General features: G+C 40.0%; 1 protein-coding gene across 1 annotated transcript in view; it reads left to right on the top strand.

Moving 5' to 3' along the window:
• DHX32 (DEAH-box helicase 32 (putative)) overlaps nt 1-18,018 on the top strand; it is a 35,141-nt gene continuing 17,123 nt past the window's right edge. Inside the window, exons 1-5 of the mRNA XM_044445611.1 lie at nt 1-216; nt 10,111-10,304; nt 11,817-12,189; nt 15,509-15,748; nt 17,872-17,968. Of these exons, the coding sequence (XP_044301546.1) occupies nt 1-216; nt 10,111-10,304; nt 11,817-12,189; nt 15,509-15,748; nt 17,872-17,968 (1,120 nt within the window). The remainder of the gene's footprint in view (nt 217-10,110; nt 10,305-11,816; nt 12,190-15,508; nt 15,749-17,871; nt 17,969-18,018) is intronic.

The following is an 18,018-nucleotide window of genomic DNA, read 5'->3' as shown; positions in this document are numbered from 1 at the left end:
ATGGAGGAGATGAAAAAAGAAAGCATGGTGCAATATACAGAAGATTTAGAGATGAATCCTTTTGATGGGCTGCCATTCTCTTCCCGTTATTACAAACTTCTTAAAGAAAGAGAGGAACTTCCTGTTTGGCAAGTGAAATATGCTTTCATGGAAAGTCTGCAGCATCATCAGATTGTGATTGTTTCAGGGGATGCTAAAACTGGCAAGAGCTCCCAGGTGAGTGTTTGCTATTAAGGAGCTTTAGTATGATATGAATTAGATATAAAGGTTCATAAATGAATATATACTGGTATTTACTTATGAATTTTACCATCTAATTTTGAATCATTTACACTTTTTAGTATTATATTATCCAAAACCTGTGTTGGGTTGATAGCCTCATTGTTTTAGAGTTTTCATTTATATTTCATGCACATATTCCATGCTTTTTTCAAACAGTTGATGCTTGTGAATGTTTAATGTGAAAAGCCCTAGTTGCAGAGTTCATGAAAGTCATAGAATTTTGATTAAAATAATAAAATAAAATATTATTTATTTGGTAGTAATTCTCAATTTGTAATGTGTGTCAAGTCTTCTAAGATACAGCATTTTAAACTGTTTAAGCATATGATGCTGATGTTTCATTAGGTCAACTTGAAAGTCACAAAAATGTGCAAGTTTCTGATAGTCACATCTCTTTATCAAACTTGCACATTTTTGTGATCTTTGAGTTCACTCAGTAAAGGTATTGCACTAATTTTATTTATTTATTACAATATTTCTTGTTTTTTTCCTGCAAGGAATCCAAGGCAGTTTACATAATCCTTTTTCCTATTTTATCTTCACAATAACGCTGTGAGGTAGGTTAGGCTGCAAGTCAGCAACTGGTCCCAAGTTATACAGTGAATTTCTTGTCTGGGCAGGTAGTAGCACCCAGTTCTCTCAAGTCCTAGTCTACCACTGTAATCTTGGCAGCAAAGTGATTTTTTTTCTCTTACTGATAACAACACAACATTTGCTTTCAATTTGCATATTAGCATTTGTGGAACACCCTAGAATATAGACTTTTGTTGTGAAGGAATAAGATAGCTTTGTGTGTCTGAAGAGAACAACCCAATACCATTTGACAATATAAGAGCACCAGTGCACACTCTAGAGGGGATACTATTAACATTTGGATCTTAGAGGATTACTTGCATCCTATAGTGGGAAACAGAAGCATTGTGTCAAAAAGTTTCTGCAGGGAAAGCAGGCCACTTCCAATTCCACCCCCCCCCTCCGGTACTGGTTCCAGGGGCAGTCTTGCAACCTCAGCGCTGCACCTGAAATGGAAAGAACCATGCTGGCTGGGAGGGGAGGGGGAGAATGCTCCAAAACAACAGTCCTAGGACTGTTTTAAATATGTTTTTATGGTTGGAGCTGTGGCAGCAAGTTTTCCTATGGCCAGCCACCATCTGTCAGCCATAGGATTGCACCTTTAGTGAATTACCCAAATGCAGTTTCTTCAAATTTAAGCACAGTTAATTTGGAAGTGGTGACAGGATTAAATTTACAAGTGCTTGTATTCCCCATTGTGTGTACAAAGCTTCAAGATTAAGTGCCTAAAAACTAAAGGTAGACTCTAAAGAATTCCATATAGCATGCTTAAGGGTTTGTATACACCCAGGAGTATACAAACTTTTTTTCCTTTTCCTTTTTTTTCTTTTTTAACTTCACATCTGATATATCAAAGCATGTTTATTAGGGAGAAAATGTGGACTGTTAGAGGACTATTGAAACTTTATTTTCCTCTCCTATAAGCCATGCCATATGAGTTAAACCTATACCACGCCCAGACAGTGATTATAGAAATTGCACCCAGCATTTTGATTTTATAAATTCTTTGTGTGAGAGATATTTTAAAGGGCATTATGCTAGAGAAGGAAAGTTAAATATTCTCCTCACCACATACTATAATCCATGTGAAATTCAGGGGTGGGTGTATAGTTCATGTCCGTAGACCTTAAGGACACTTACTTTCATATTTCTTTTGCGGAGTCCTACAGGCACTTCCTTTGCTTTCAAGTCAGATATTAACTTTTTCAATTCACTGTCCTGCCATTTGGCCTAGCAACGGCTCCCTGTGTACCCACAAAGTGCATGGCTGTTGTTTACACCCACCTCTGTCTCAGCAGTGTCCATGTATACCCCTATTTGGAAGATTGGCACATTGTCACCCTTTCCAGAGAAGTCTCAATTCAAACTACCAATTTAACATGTGCCTTGGTTAACAAGTAGGACCAAATCTTGTCTTTCTCCAACACAGTCAATCATTGGGGCACGTCTCAACTCCATCTCGATGAAAGCCTTCCTATGAACAGGCTGTCTACCCCCACCAAGGAAATTCTCTGCCTTATCAGGAAAGACTCCACTCCTACTGTGATCCAGCAGGTCCTTGGCCTTATGGCCTCAGCAGTAGCTATTGTGCCACTGACCTGGTTACATATGAGACCTCTCCAGCTCTGGTTCCTAGCACCCTAAACACCAGAACCAAACCTCATTCTACCAGACTCATATCCCCCTTTGAATCTAGAGCTCCTTCCATTGGTGGACAGATGAAGCCTATACTCTAATTGGGGTCGCTTTCTCCTCTCAGGAACCACAACTAACTACAACTATGGATGCCTCCCTCTTCGAATGGGAAGCTCCCTGAGGTCATTCTGCAACCCAAGACAAATAGAACCCACATGAAACTTCGCAAGGCATGAACTTCCTGGAGCTTCTAGCTGTGAGAAAATCCCTCCTTGCTTTTGAGATGATAATCTCTAACCAGCACATAAGTATCACTGCAGACAATACCACAGTTGTTATGTACATCAACGAACAGGGAGCAACCAGATTGAACTTGTGTTCACTTCTTGCCACCAAGATCTGTCACTTGTGCACCGTTTAACATACCACGCCCTCTTCCATCCATATAGCCAGTACTGACAATATCCTAGCAAACACTCTCAAAAGGACTTTCATACAGTGTCACAAGTGGGAGCTTCACCACATTGTAATACAATCCCTGTGGGATTGATGGGGCATCCCCCAGATAGACTTGTTCACCACACAGGACAACACTTTGTGCATCTGCTTCTGTTCCAGACCCAGCATTGGCACCAAATCAGTGGAAGACACCTTCCTTCTACAGTGAAACAGAAACTTTTTCTATCTCTTTACCCTGTTTCCCCTGATTCTAAAAGTTGTGGCAAAAATCTGGTGAGATCGCATGGACTCCGTTCTCATAACCCCTTGGTGGCCCAGACAACCTTGGTTCCCCCACCTCTTCAACCTTTCCAACAGATCCGGCTATGTCCCCCTCACTAACAGATACTCCGCCTGAACTGCAACACACCCGCGATGCTTCTCTGAAGCCTTCTACACATAGATCATATCACTGAAAATGGTCAGCCTTCTCTACATTCGCTGGACACAGCTTCTGCTGTTCAAATTCCACTGTTTCTCAATTCCTTGTACAAAAAGGGACTCAGAATTTCTTCTGTTCATGTTTATGCAGTTGCCATCTCTGCATTTCAGAATCAAGGCTCTCCCATCTCCTCTCAAAGACTTTCTAAATCAGTAGTTCATACCATACTCGTAACGTATGACTTCTCCAGCCTTCAATTGTCAGACCTGATCAGAGCACATTCCACCAAAGCAACAGCAACCTCCACAGCCTTATATGCAGAAATGTCCTTCACTGATCTTTACATCCCTTGACCTTTATTCACTATTATCATCTTGACGTTCAGTCCAGAGAGGACTGTGCCTTTGGCAGAGCTGTCCTCTCTTCTCTACTCCACTGAGCAACACCACTCTCCTCCAAGACTTAAGCTTGCCAGTCACCCTTATCTGTGATGTACACAGACCATGAAGAATAGTGAAAAATACTAGTGCAAAAATGTTTTCCTAGGTAAAAGAATGGGATAGGTTTGAATGAGGAAAAATGAAATAGTGTACCTTTAGATGTACTGTTTTTGATGTCTGAATCTCCTCCAACAAATCTGAGCACATTTATAGCAGGAAAACGATTTTCTGGAATAATGCTGAGTTATTACTAAAATTATTTTGAGCTGCCTGGAGTCCCAATCTCTGGGAATAGGTGGGATATAAATAAATATAAATATAATAATCTAGTGATTTTTCATTGACATGGCTTAAGAAAATATGCGCTACGGTAAAGTAGGTGATGACTGTTTTATCCATTCCTGTTTAGCACCATCAATAATTTAGCAACCAAAGGCAACCTATAAATTGAATTAGTTTGGTAGAGTATTTTCCAGAATGACTTTTCAATTGCAAACCATAACAGGATGCCAATTTAACAGATGCTTTCATGCAATACAGCCTTATTTGTTCCCTCCACTGGAGCCAGGATGTGTTTACATCACAACAATAAACTATTAAGTAAAGAAACATGGTACATGGTTAGAAGGAAGTAATTCTGGAGATATTATATCAAAGTGTGGTAAGGTAGAAGTGGAACAATGATGGAAGAGTTCATTCCAGGCTGTTGGTGGGTACTGAAAAGTTTTGGGTGCCAGGAAAGTAATATGCAAATCAGCATAAGATTTGCATATCTCAATTTATATCTATATATGCAAATATAGAAATGATTACTAAGATTTATTGAAAAAAATCACAGGGGACAAAGCCAGTCAATTAATTTCCAATAAAATAATTTATTCAGTTAATTTCCACCCTGTCCCAGTTTATCACAAACCCGTGCAAAAATGTTCCCCCTTCCCCTTGGAGCTTAATTACCAGGCAGGGAAAGATTGGGAAGAAGGTGCTGTTGGCAGCATGCGTGGAGGGCAGAGTTTGAAATTGGATCCCTCATAGAAAGGACAAAAAGGGAGGTGGAGTTGCACTATATGTAAGAGACACATATATCTGCACAGAAATAAATACAAGAAGAGAAACTTAGTAGCTTCATTGAAAGCATCTGGCTTGTAATTTCTAAATGGAAATCACCAGAGCCCCCAACTATTGAGGAGTGGAGAAATAGATAGAATATACAGTGATGGCAAAGCTAACCAACTATGTAAACAGAAGACCATTAGAAGAATGTAATGATAAATGGAAATTTTATTGTGCTTAGCATAATTAATTGAAGTTCAGGGGAGTTAGGAAAAGAAAAAGGAAAGAACAATTGTTTCTTTTTGGTAAACTTTCATAAAGCGTGAAAAGATAGAGAGCCAGTTTGGTGGGGGTGGGGTGTGTGTAATATAGGCTGCAGCTATTTAAAATTCCCTTGGCAATCTTATCTATTTTGTTTATCTTGTTCACTTTAGTTTTTCTGTTTATACTAGTTATTTTTCTATTCTACATTTTTCTATGTATTTGTATATATTAAGCAAATAAAAATAGAAAAAAATTAAAAAGAAAGCATCTGGCTTAATTTAAAGGGAGCAAAAAAATAAGAAAAACATAGTCATTGGCATCTATTACTGACCATCCAGTAACAGAATTCAAAGCAGCATATATCATTCTCTTTCTCCTGCTCTCAATCTTATCCTCACAATAACAGCCTTGTGAGGTAGGTTGGGCTGAGAGTCTGTGACTGGTCAAAAGTCACCCAGTTGGCTCAGTGGTGACTAGAACCCAGATTGCCTAAGTCCCAGCCCCATGCTCTTAACCAAATAGGACGAAAAGGGAGGTGGAGTTGCAATGTATGTGAGACACATATATCCGCACAGAAATTCAACAAGAGGAACATCTGGCTAAATTTAAAGGGAGCAAAAAATAAGAAAAACATAGTTATTGACATATATTACTGTCCACCCAGTCAAAAAGAGGACAAGGATGCAACCTTCGAAAAGCAATTTGCCAGCATTTCCAAGAAAAATGATGTGGTCACCATGGGGGACTTCAGTTTCCCCGATATATGCTAGGAGACAAATTCTGCCAAACATGGCCCCTCCAAGAGATTCCTGACATGTGTTGCCAACAACTTTCTCCAGCAGAAAGTAGAGGAAGGTACGAGAGGATTGGCTATACTCTATTTAATACTAACAGGAATGGGCTGTTGGACAAAATAACAACCGTGGGACTCTGGGGGAAAGTGACCATATGATACTTGAATTCTCAATTATGAAGGAGACAAAGGTTACCTGGTACCAAACACGTATCCTGGACTTCAAGAAAGCCAACTTTAACGAACTCAGAGCAATGATAAGTGAGCTTCCATGGCAACTCACTCTTAAGCAAGAAGGATACGAAGGGAGTGCGAAATCTTGAAAAAAGATTCTCCAAGCACAACTATGAACAATTCCAACAAGAAAAATGTAGAAGACAACAGAGGAAGCCCACATGGATCCACAAAAAATTAAGTGGCAAGCTGAAAAAAAAAAAGAACATGTACAGGAAGTGGAAGCAGGGCCAGGCCACAAAGGAAGAAAATAAATAGCAAGGAATTGCAGGAACAGCATCTGGAAGGCTAAAGGAGAAAGTGAATAGCAAGGGATGCTAAAAACCACAAGAAACCCTTCTTCAAATACATCCAAAACAAAAGACATATGAAAGAGAAAGGCATTCAGCTACTTAAAGTGTATGACAGAGACAACAAGGAAAAGGTGGAGGTGCTCATTTCCTACTTCACTTCACCCTTCTCCCACAAGAAAATCTGCAACAAAGAGGAAGTATAAGCTGAAAGTAAAAGATGGCAGTCCAAGTTTGACAGGCAAATAGTCAAGGAATATTTAGATAGAATGAAAACATTCAATTCTCCTGGGCCTGATGAATTGCATCCCAGAGCCATAAAAGAGCTAACAGAGGAACTCTCAGAACCACTGACTATTATTTTCGATAAATCTTGGAAAACAGAAGTGCCAGATGACTGGAGAAGGGCTAATGTTGTCCCTATCTTCAAAAAGGGGAAAAAGATGAACCTGGAAACTATAGACCAGTTAGTCTGACATCAATCCCTGGAAAAATTATGGAGCAAATTATTTAAAAATCAGTTTCCAAGCACCTCAATGAAAATGCAGCGATTAATAGAAGCCATCACAGATTTGTCAAAAATAATTCCTGTCAAACTAATTTTATCTCATTTTTTGACTGGGTAACCTTCCAAATGAACAAAGGAAACACTGTAGACACAATCCACCTCAACTTTAGCAAAGCTTCCAACATAATGTCCCACAAAGTTCTGATAAGTAAATTAGGAAAAAGATAGAGATACTGATATTGGTTACTTAATTGGACACAAAGGTACCTTTTCAAACTGGAGGGAGGTAACCAGTGAGGTGCTGCAGGGTTCAGTTCTAGGCCCAGTACTCTTCAATATCTTAATGATTTAGATGAGGAAGTACAAGGAATGATAATCATATTTGCAGACAATAGAAAGCTGGGTGGAATAGCAAAAACACTGGAAGACGAAGTTCTACGGGGATGGGCTGAAAGTAACAAAGTGAGATTCAATAGGGACAAATGCCAAATTCTCCACCTAGGAAAAAGAGACCATATGCATCAATACAAGAAGGGGAATAGGTGGCTTAACAGAGCTGAAAAGGAAAAAGACCTTGGATTTGCAGACAATACCAAAATGGGGGTGGTGGCCACAACTGAGCAGCAGATGAGCCAGATCCAGAAGAATCTGGACAGGCTGTGGAAGTGGCCAGGGGACAACAGGATCGTATTCAATGTGGATAAGTGCAAGGTCTTGCACTTGGGACACAGGAATAAGTATCACAGGTACAGGTACAAATGGCTGGAGAGCAGCACTTGTGAAAGCAATCTCAGGGTACTTGTTGACAGCAGGCTGAACTACAAGAACGTAGTTGATGGACCAGCTCAAGCTGATGGAAAATGCTCCTTGCCACAGCAGTCACCTGAAATTCCAGAATTCCCTTAGGGGAGAGTGCATCCCCATTCCAAATACTTGCCTGGGCAGCTGAACTGCCCACAGACAGAAGCTCCATCTTACCTCTATTAAGTCTATTTATTGGTCCTCATCCAGACCATCACACTGTCCAGACACTGATTCAGCATCATTACCACCTCATCTGGATTAGATGAAAAAGAAAGGTAGAGCTGCATGTTATCAGCATACTGGTGACACCTCAGATTACTTCTCTTAGCAGTTTCATGTAGCTGTTGAATAGCATGAGGAATAGAATGGAACCCTACAGAACTCCATGGCATGTTTGCCATAGCACAGAACCATAATCCCCCAACACCACCTTTTGGAATCAGCCAGTCAAGCTGAAGCAGAGCCACCACAAAGCAGTGCTTCCAACCCCCAACTCAGCCAAATTAGCCAAAAGGATACCATGGTCAATGGTATCAAAAGCCACTGAGAGGTGCAGACAAACCAACAGAGATGCACTCCCCCTGTCCTTCTCTGTCTCAAAGGAAGGCCTGAGACTAGACTGGAATGGATCCAGATGGTCAGTTTCTTCCAAGAGTACCTGGAGTTGTCTGGCTACCACCTGCTCAAGCACTTTGCCCAAGAACAGAATGTTAGGCATTGGTCTATAATTGGTGGTAACTTCTGGGTCCAGGTTCACCTTCTTCAGAAGAGGACTGATAACCACCTCCTTCAAGGGGGCGGGGACCAACCCATTCTTCAGAGAGGCATTTATAACTTCTTGGACCCAGGTATGCATCCAGTCCTTGGCTTTGGTGATCAGCCATGAAGGGCAAGGGTTGAGTATACGGTGGTGGGTTGAACTTGTCCTAGCATTTTGTCCACATCCTCAGGCTGTAATAATTGAAATCTATCCAACAGTGATGGACTAGACTGAACTCTGGACACCTCCACTTCAGGAACATTACTAACTGTGGAGTCAAACTCGTGACAAATCTAAGTGACTTTATCCCTAAAGTGCTGTAAAATTTGTCACAGTGGGCCACTGAGTGTCAATAGGATTGATCTCAGGCCCAAATGTAAAAGGGCCAAAAGTTGCGACAACCCAGATTCAGAGTGGACATCAGGAAAAGCTTCCTCACTGTTAGAGCAATAGACAGTGGAATCAGTTGCCTAGAGAGGGTTCTCCCATACTAGAGACATTCAAAAAGAAACTGGACAGTCATCTGAGTGGGATGGTGTAAATTGGTGTCCTGCGACAGCAGGGGGTTGGACCAGATGACCTCCTTGGCCCCATACTATTCTATGATTCTACAGCAGTTGAAAATCATCCCCTGCTGCAAAGGAAAACAAATTAGCACAAATTACACTTAGGGCCCATTTACACATTCATTTACAGTTTGCAAGGATGCTTTCCTGTCATGTGTCACTGCCATTTTAAATATGCAACTGCTAATCAAAGGTCTTTTTGTGATGTGCAGACCCAGACATAAGTTAATTGGGGTTAAACAACCAACAGTTAATCTAACACCTAATCCTGGGTTAACTTTGGTTTCTTTAACCCATAATTAACCCATATGGTCTGGATTTTCACATAGCAAAATAACCTTCAATTGGGGGTGATCAGAGGTTGCATATTCAAAATGGCAGCATCATGCAACTCTAGAAATTCTTATATTAATTAAGCCAGGATTTGACGTCAAACTGGGTCTCATTTTTCTGCAGAATAGATCAGAGGCCATGAGAAGTAGATTTATGTAATTTCTCTAGAAATGCCTGTGTCCCATTGGTGAATACAAATAATCTTCCTGCTCCAAATTAACGTTAATCCTGAGTGTTGGCTTCTCATTGACAGATAGTCATTTTGTGCTGAAATGACTTAACAGGACCATTACAGGGCTACATGCAGGCCTAGTTGGAAGCATAGGCCAAAGGTATGACCCTGACCATGAATGTCCATCATACTCTTGAACTGAGTAAATAATAGAAATGCTTAAAATGATAAGGTTGGTGTCCTTTTCTCCCAGCAGCCTTCCCAACACTTCCAGTCTAATCTAGTTCAGAACAAGAAATTCCCAGACCTGTCTCAGGTCATGTTTGACCATTTAACCGATGAGAGGTCTTGGCATTTATCCTGAAAGATAATTTCCATTTATTGAACAGTTCAATTCCTAGCAGCCAGACAGCTAGCAAGCAATATAGTTGGTCACTTAAGACAGCTCTTGTAATAATCCAAGTAAAACTGTGTATTCATTTAGATGTGTTCATTATTTTTAATTTTTGTTTTAATATGAAAGGTGCCTCAGTGGTGTGCTGAATACTCTCTTTCCAATCATTTTCAACATGGAACAATTATATGTACACAAACACATAAACACACTGCCATGCAGTTGGCTTTGCAAGTAGCTGATGAAATGGATATCAGTATTGGTCATGAAGTGGGATACATGGTTCCATTTGAGAACTGTTGTAACAGTTCAACAATCCTGAGGTTTGTACATTTCTTTTCAGCTTTTATGGCTATTACCTTTAATCTATATACAAAATTAGGTTTCTGTCATAGCCTGACATTGTTTTCTAGTATATACCTGACAGAAGCCTATGAAGATTATGTGGTAGGTCTATAAAGGTAGGAACTTCCTTGATCTTCAGTAGCTTTGTTGGCAGCCTTCCCCATTCTGCTGCCTCCAGATGTAGTTGATTACAACTCCCATCATTTCCAGACAAGCTGCTCTTGGAAGCTTTTTGGCTAAAGGGCAGAATAAGAATACTATAAATAAATACATACATGCATACATACATACTAACATGGCATCTGTCTTCTAGTCATGGTACATAGAAACATAGAAAGATAGAAACAGCGAGTCAGAAGGGGTGTCCCAGGCCATCTAGTCTGACCCCCGCTCCAGCCAGCTCTACTCATGACATGCCCACCATGTGCATGTCAAGCCTATCCTTGAACACCCTCACAGGGGCCTCAACCACCTCACATGGAGGGTATCCCATACCCTCAAGGTCCTAACTGTCAGGAAGTACTTTCTGGCATCTAAATGAAACCTTGGTTCCCTAAGCTTCACTCCATTGGAGGGCGTCCTGCCCTCCTCTGCAGGGGAGAACAGAGGACAATATATTGTTTTCATATTTTGCCTTTTTTCCTCTTGTGAGGAACTCAAGGTGGCTTACTTAGTTGCATTTTATCCTTACAACAGCAGCCTTGTGAGGTAAGTTAGGCTGAGGGTCTGTGACTGACCCAAAGTCACCCGGTGAGCTTCATGGCCACTGGGAACTAGGATGCAGATCTCCCAGCCCCCACTCCAACATTCTGAGCACTGCACCAGTTCTCCATTATAGCAAGTGGAAATATGTTTTCACGTTTGTATCTGTGGCAGTAAACCTTCTAGAATAGTGACTTCACTACTTTTCTGAATATGAATCAACTCAGTGCTAACAATTTAGCATATTAAGACCAACTGTATTCAGTGGAATTTAAACTGTTCCTACACTTGCCTTTGAGTAAATCCCATTGAACACCATAGGAATTAACTGTGATGAAATTTACAAAGGATTGCACTGCTGGACACTGTATTGAACTGTGGCCAGAGGGGCCAGAGCTCTGTGGTAGAGCAGCTGCTTTGTGTACAGAAAATCCCAAATTCAATCCCTGGTATCTCCAAGTAGGAGAAGCCTGAAACCTGCCTGAAACCCTGAAGAGCTGCTGAGTCAGTAACAGCAATAGTGAGCTAGCTGAACTATAAGTTAAAGGCAGCTTCTTATGTTCCACAGCTCAGTGACCCCTTGCAGGCATGGCAATGTAGTCTTCAGTTTGCCATGATTTCCTCAACCCAGTATGCTATTACATGGAGACTTGCTCACTGGTTATTCTTGGCACATTACATGTGGTCTGAAGATTTTTTTTTTTTTTTTTTTGCTTCTTGCATCAGCCTATGCCATCACCAAAGTTTAATTTTGTATAATTGTCTTCTTTTGTTTTGCATGGTTACAGATACAGTACAGATGCCATGCTGCAAAAAGAAATGATGACCAATCCTCTTCTGAGTAATTATGGAATTATCATTGTAGATGATGTGTATGAAAGAAGTGTCACAACAGATATACTGCTTGGGCTTCTTAAGCATGTATTGTTATTAAGACCAGAGTTGAAGCTAATTGTAATTGCATCTGTTGAAATATCCAGCAAACTACAGGCATATTACAGCAGTGTGCCTCTCATAAGTGTGAAAAGCAAATACCAGATGGAGGTTGTGTATACCTGTAATGTTCAGAAAGACCATTTCCTGTCTGCTTTAAAGCTGCTTTTTGAAATTCATAATTCCAAGGAGAGTGGTGATATTGTCATCTTTCTGGCCTGTGAACAAGTAAGTTGTTTATTTAATATGGCATAGATAATGTCTGTGCACCTGTTCTTGTCTGAGCAATTTCTTTAACTGCTTCAATACTTATATCTAAAACTGAACCAATGGAAAAGTACTCTCATTTTATGAAAGCTGCTATCATATGCAAACCTAGGAGTAGGTCCAATTGAACTTGGTATGACTTGTTGCTGATTAGGCATACATATGGTTGCAGTATAAACGAACCATAAAAAGCTGATTTCTGGAGGATCTGCCTATAACTCACTTCACCAAGGGTTGCCATCTAGCTCAGAGAAAATGGCTGAGTTGACAAACTTTGTTTACCCTCTGGGAATTGTAACAATGCACTGTGGTTAAAATTCCTCTATACCTAACAGACTATCAGTTATATAACTGAGCCCTCCTCTTTCCCCTTCCTCACTACTCATCCTCCTGTAGTATCCCAAATGTCCCCCAAGTCATTTAAGCCATGGCTTGACTTTTTTTTTTTTTTTTAAGAAAAATGTCTCTGAGTTATCCACACTTGGGAAAGTGGGAGCTACTCAGGGCCATGTGAACAGCCATCAAAAGACCTGACGTTTTTCCATAAAAGGTGCTTTCGACTAATCCTACCTTTAAAAAAAGAAAAGAGTAGTTAACAGTAGGCTACAAAGTTGCAATTTGGCTTGGACAGGTGTCTGTATAGACACAGCATACATGCCAAATTACAGTTTTGTAATTTGACATGTATGCCAACTATTTTTAACTATTTCTTTAAAGGTGAGGTGTATGAAAAGCACCTTTGCAGCAGAATCATCAGAATTCTTATGGGGTGCTCATTTGGCACTGGTCTGCCCTCACTTTCCCAAGTATGGACAGCACAAGGCAAAAAACACCCCTACAAAAGACCCAAGAACCTATAAAAATGTTTCCTCCTTCTAAGCAGGATTCTCAGAGTTCTGGTGGGAGCTTGGAAGACCAATCTATACCCTCAGTTTTGCAAGAGGATAGCCCAAGAGGATAGCACTTCAGGAAGTGGCAAAACATGAAGGAAGCCTAAGCAGGAATTGCACAAGGCTTGTGTTTGAAAAGTGCAAGCCTGCCTCTCCACACAGGTTTCCCCAGATTTTGAAATATGTGTCCCTCTGCAAGCAGTTTGGTTGGGAGTCTTTTCCATTTGTCCTCTAGTTCTGCTTTGGCTCTTTAAGGTGCCTAAGAAAGGCAGGTACCTGTTAGACCCTTGGCTGGACCAGCAAGCCATTCTGCAACTCTTGACAAGGGCTCTCTGGTGCTTTAACTTGATTATGGCTTATTTTGTTGTCTGAGTCACTGTAGGTTTATTAAGTTCTACTACAAGCTATTGCAAGCTGGGATATTTTATATACCATCCTAAGGTGGCTTATAAACCATCCTGCAGGAAGAATTAGCCTTCCTGATGCACCTCACTTATCATTGCTCTGAGTTCGTTAAAGTTGGCTTTCTTGAAGTCCAGGATACGTGTTTGGTACCAGGTAACCTTTGTCTCCTTCATAATTGAGAATTCAAGTATCATATGGTCACTTTCCCCCAGAGTCCCACGGTTGTTATTTTGTCCACCAGCCCATTCCTGTTAGTATTAAATAGAGTATAGCCAATCCTCTCGTACCTTCCTCTACTTTCTGCTGGAGAAAGTTGTTGGCAACACATGTCAGGAATCTCTTGGAGGGGCCATGTTTGGCAGAATTTGTCTCCTAGCATATATCGGGGAAACTGAAGTTCCCCATGGTGACCACATCATTTTTCTTGGAAATGCTGGCAAATTGCTTTTCGAAGGTGGCATCCTTGTCCTCTTTTTGACTGGGTGGACAGTAATATATGTCAATAACTATGTTTTTCTTATTTTTTGCTCCCTTTAAATTTAGCCAGATGTTCCTCTTGTTGAATTTCTGTGCGGATATATGTGTCTCACATACATTGCAACTCCACCTCCCTTTTTGTCCTATTTGGTTAAGAGCCTTATTGTTTTGTTGTATTTATGTTTTCTCTTTGCTTATATGTTTTAAACTTTTTGTTAACCACCCAGCAAGTCTTGGGCTATTGGGGATTATAAAAATGAAGTAAATGAATAAATAAATGGGTGCCCATACCTGAGCTCAACTACCCTATTCCTATGATAATAAGCTCACCATTACACTTTTTATTTGAACTCTGCTAGCAATGCACTAGCACTGCATTAGCTTTATGTACGTATTGCCTGCATTTGCTGGCATGGAGAGAACCAAATTGTAATGGAAATTTCTAAGTTCTGCAGGTGATGTTTAATTGCCATATAAAACCCATGGTCAGGCAAGTCTACCTGGTTCAGAAATAATGTTTACAGCCCTACTGTAAATACTGTCACATCATTGACTGATATCCAAGATGTAGCAACCTTTTCTTATACCAGCCTGTTTAGCACAAGGTGACATTTGGAGAAACAGTGTTCATACCTCAGAAGAGAAAAAGGTATATTTTAAAATCACTTTGTAGTTAATTCCATTTATCATGTAAGCTGTAACTTTTACAGAAAGGAAGAAGAATAATGACATAATTTAATGAAGGCTTTGGAGTTTATTTTATGTCAATTTTTTGTACTTCTATAACTTTAAATTCTTGACCTTAATTTTCAATTAATAGTTTCTTTAGCATTTTATTGATTTTTATTACCCCCAGAGAGTTCATCTAACATTGGAAAGAATACTATAAGTAAATCTACAATTCCCCTAAAAGTTCAATTATTATAATAGCAATGAAAATTATTAGTCATTTTCATACACAGTTTATGGCACTTTTTTGATACTTTAAATTCTAACTATACATAATAGCAACTCTCAGAGTTAACTAGATAGGAATTCTTCCACATTAAATCTTACTATTTCTGGGTAGAGTGTGAAGCAGAGTGATATGGGAAATCAAGAGTCCATCATACAGTTTTTCAGCATTAGTGTTTCAGTAGCACATTAATGTATTATAATGAATATTAGAGTATCTGTCCAAGGGACTGGCTTAGTTGTGATAGACTCTCAGATGGCAGAAATCTGTTCAGACAATGGCACTTTAGAAAATGGTTCTGGGAGAGAAAGACCCCGCTTCCTGAGCTAAAATAAATTCCTCAGGAAACATAATTACCACATTACAGCATATGAGATTTCTTTGCATAGTTCCTCTATTACAGTTTTCTCAATTTAATCAGCATTATGACTGTTACATTGTTTGCTATTGGAGCTTAACATAGGAATAAAACCCATTAAAAAAGAGAGACTAGATTCAGAATTGGCACAATGAACCTGTTTTAATGCTCAAAAAATGTCTTCACCACTTATAGGAAATTGGAAAAGCCTACCAGATTATTCAAGAAAAACAGTCTAATTTGAATCCTGATGTTGGTGAATTGGTCCCACTTCCTCTCTATCCCAGTGAAAGAGAGAGAATCTTTAAACCAAATGAAGAGAAACCTTGCAAATATTACAAGAGGAAAGTGTTGCTAACTACTAGCTTTGGAGAATCTTTGGTTTGGTTCAAAACTATAGCCTTTGTTATAGATACTGGAATAGAGAAAAAAAAGGTGAGTAAAGTAATAAGAGTTAACTAATTATGAGTGGTTCAAATCATGACTAGAAGGGGAAGTTTCATGTGCCCTTATAATGGTGAGACTTAATATATACATGCTTAAAAGTTCATCACAGTCTTCTCATTATTATTATTTTCAAATTGGAAGTTAAAGTGTATTGTTAATGTAGAAGCCAAATTATATTTTCCTCAAATTTCAAGTTGAATTATTTAATTTTGTATTACCAGAGAACTGTTTATAGTTCTGTTGCAACTATTGTGTAGCCCACTTATTATTTTAGTTTTCAACTAAACACTAATTCAAACCATTAGTTTTCAAACTTTTGGGTTCTCCACTATATTGTTAAAATCCATGGGACATAAATGCTGAAATAAATAAATGGAGCTATTCTAGGTATGGGAGCTCATTGTGCACCTTGGATTCCTAACCTGGTGCACCGCAAATGTGTTAGATTGCAATTCTGGCTGTCTTGGGATGATGAGAGTTACTCGTATATTCCAATATGTCTGGTGGGCGCTAGACTAGAAATGGCTGTTTCACATTGTTGGGGACATAGCGGGGGGATTGCGGGGGTGTTAATCAGCTTCCATACAATGCCAAACTGCTTCACAGAAACCTAGTGGTACAGCCAGGTATGCTCTGTGGCCATTTTGCATATTAAGGCTAATCAGAAACAACTATATGACATTTGAACTCAGGTACACCATGTTAATTGTACACTCATGTTGAAAATGCAAGTAAATGAGGCGTGACAATTCTATAACAAACTAGTATGAAAGCAGCCCATATGTGCTGAAAAGAGTGGTAGTTTTCTATAAAGGGGAAAGCCTTCATTCATGGTGTGCAGATTAAAAATCAGTAACTTTCCATTGCTGTAATTTGATACTACTTGCTCTTGCCTACAGTTTACTATTTAGAAATATGTGCTTGCTTTTAGAAGAAAAAGCAGGGGTGGCCAGATTTGCGCAATGGAAGGGGAGAGATGTGTCCAAATTGAAAACCAATCTAATCTAGTCCACAGAGATCTTTTATAAACTCTATGATGGAGTGGCCAAACCAAGGGTGCCAAGCTGCATGTGACCCTTTGAGTTTATTTTCAGCTTGAAGAGGACTAGGAGTGCCCCTTTTCTCCTGTCAAGTCTGTATTGCAGTGATGGCACAGGCATGGTTATGGTGAGCTCTCCCAAGTCCACTAGACTGTCCTGCTCTTATCCTGAGGCTCAAGAAGAGAGCAGGTCAGGCTGGCAGCCCCATGAGAGCTTGCTCCAGCATGCCCCACCTGCTTCTGCTGATGAGCACAAAGGTACTTTAGCAGTTGCACCTCTGCCATTGCTCTATGTGGCAAATCTGGTGGTGCTTTTGGAGGCAGCAGCTGCAGCAGCAGTTATTCTGGCGGTGGCATTTCCTCACCATCTTCGGTGGCAGCCACCTCAGCTGCTGCCCTGTCTCTGGTGAGGAAGCTTAAGATGGGGCAGATAGTGTGAGGAAGGTTGTTGCTTTTGGCTCCTCTTCTCCTACCACCCAATTACCCCATGCTCTTGAAGGGCTGAAGGAAGAGCTCCTAGTCAGCCTGAATCTACTCATTCCTCGTGCTCTGAAACATGAGTCATGTATATCAAGTGACTAAGCAGTAAGCTAGATGAAGATATAGAAGGAACATACTGCTCACCCCATTCTTTCATTAGTTCTGCCTGTGTGGGGCACCTATGTATTCACATAGGCAGAGGAAGGGAACCAACAACTTAGCTGAGCCCATGGGAATATTCTGTGTGCAGGCACTGCAGCCTCCATGTACTGGATCAAGTTTTGTGTGTTTTATTGAACATAATTTCTGAAGGAGATGTCAGTATTCATTTCAACAAACCTACCATGATCCTTGCAGGAACAAGCATGATTTCAATGAATTTATCAGAGTGCTTTCACTTCTCCATTTCCATTTCAAGACAAGTGAAACAATAATAACTATTGTGAAAAGGAAATGAATTTGCAGCCAAGCATTTAAAAAACTAAATAGAAGTGTTGGAGGGGGGCGCTTTGAAGCAAAAATTCAGTGCAAATCCTTTTGCTGTTTGATCAGTCTTAGGTTTTTACTACAGTCATTCTTTTTATATTGCAAGGTATACAATCCTCGAATCAGAGCAGACACTGTTGTGGTACGGCCTATTAGCAAAAGTCAAGCTGAGATGCGTAAGCAAATTCTGGGCATGTCTTCAGGTAAAAAAGAAAAGAAAAGAAACATCAGCTTTAAACAACTACTTCTAATA

The sequence above is a fragment of the Varanus komodoensis genome, unplaced genomic scaffold, assembly GCF_004798865.1.
Source record: "Varanus komodoensis strain SLA01 unplaced genomic scaffold, ASM479886v1 scaffold49, whole genome shotgun sequence".
NCBI classification, from domain to species: Eukaryota; Metazoa; Chordata; class Lepidosauria; order Squamata; family Varanidae; genus Varanus; species Varanus komodoensis.
The sequence above is the reverse complement of the archived record's forward strand: the minus strand, read 5'-3'. Positions and strand labels throughout refer to the sequence as shown.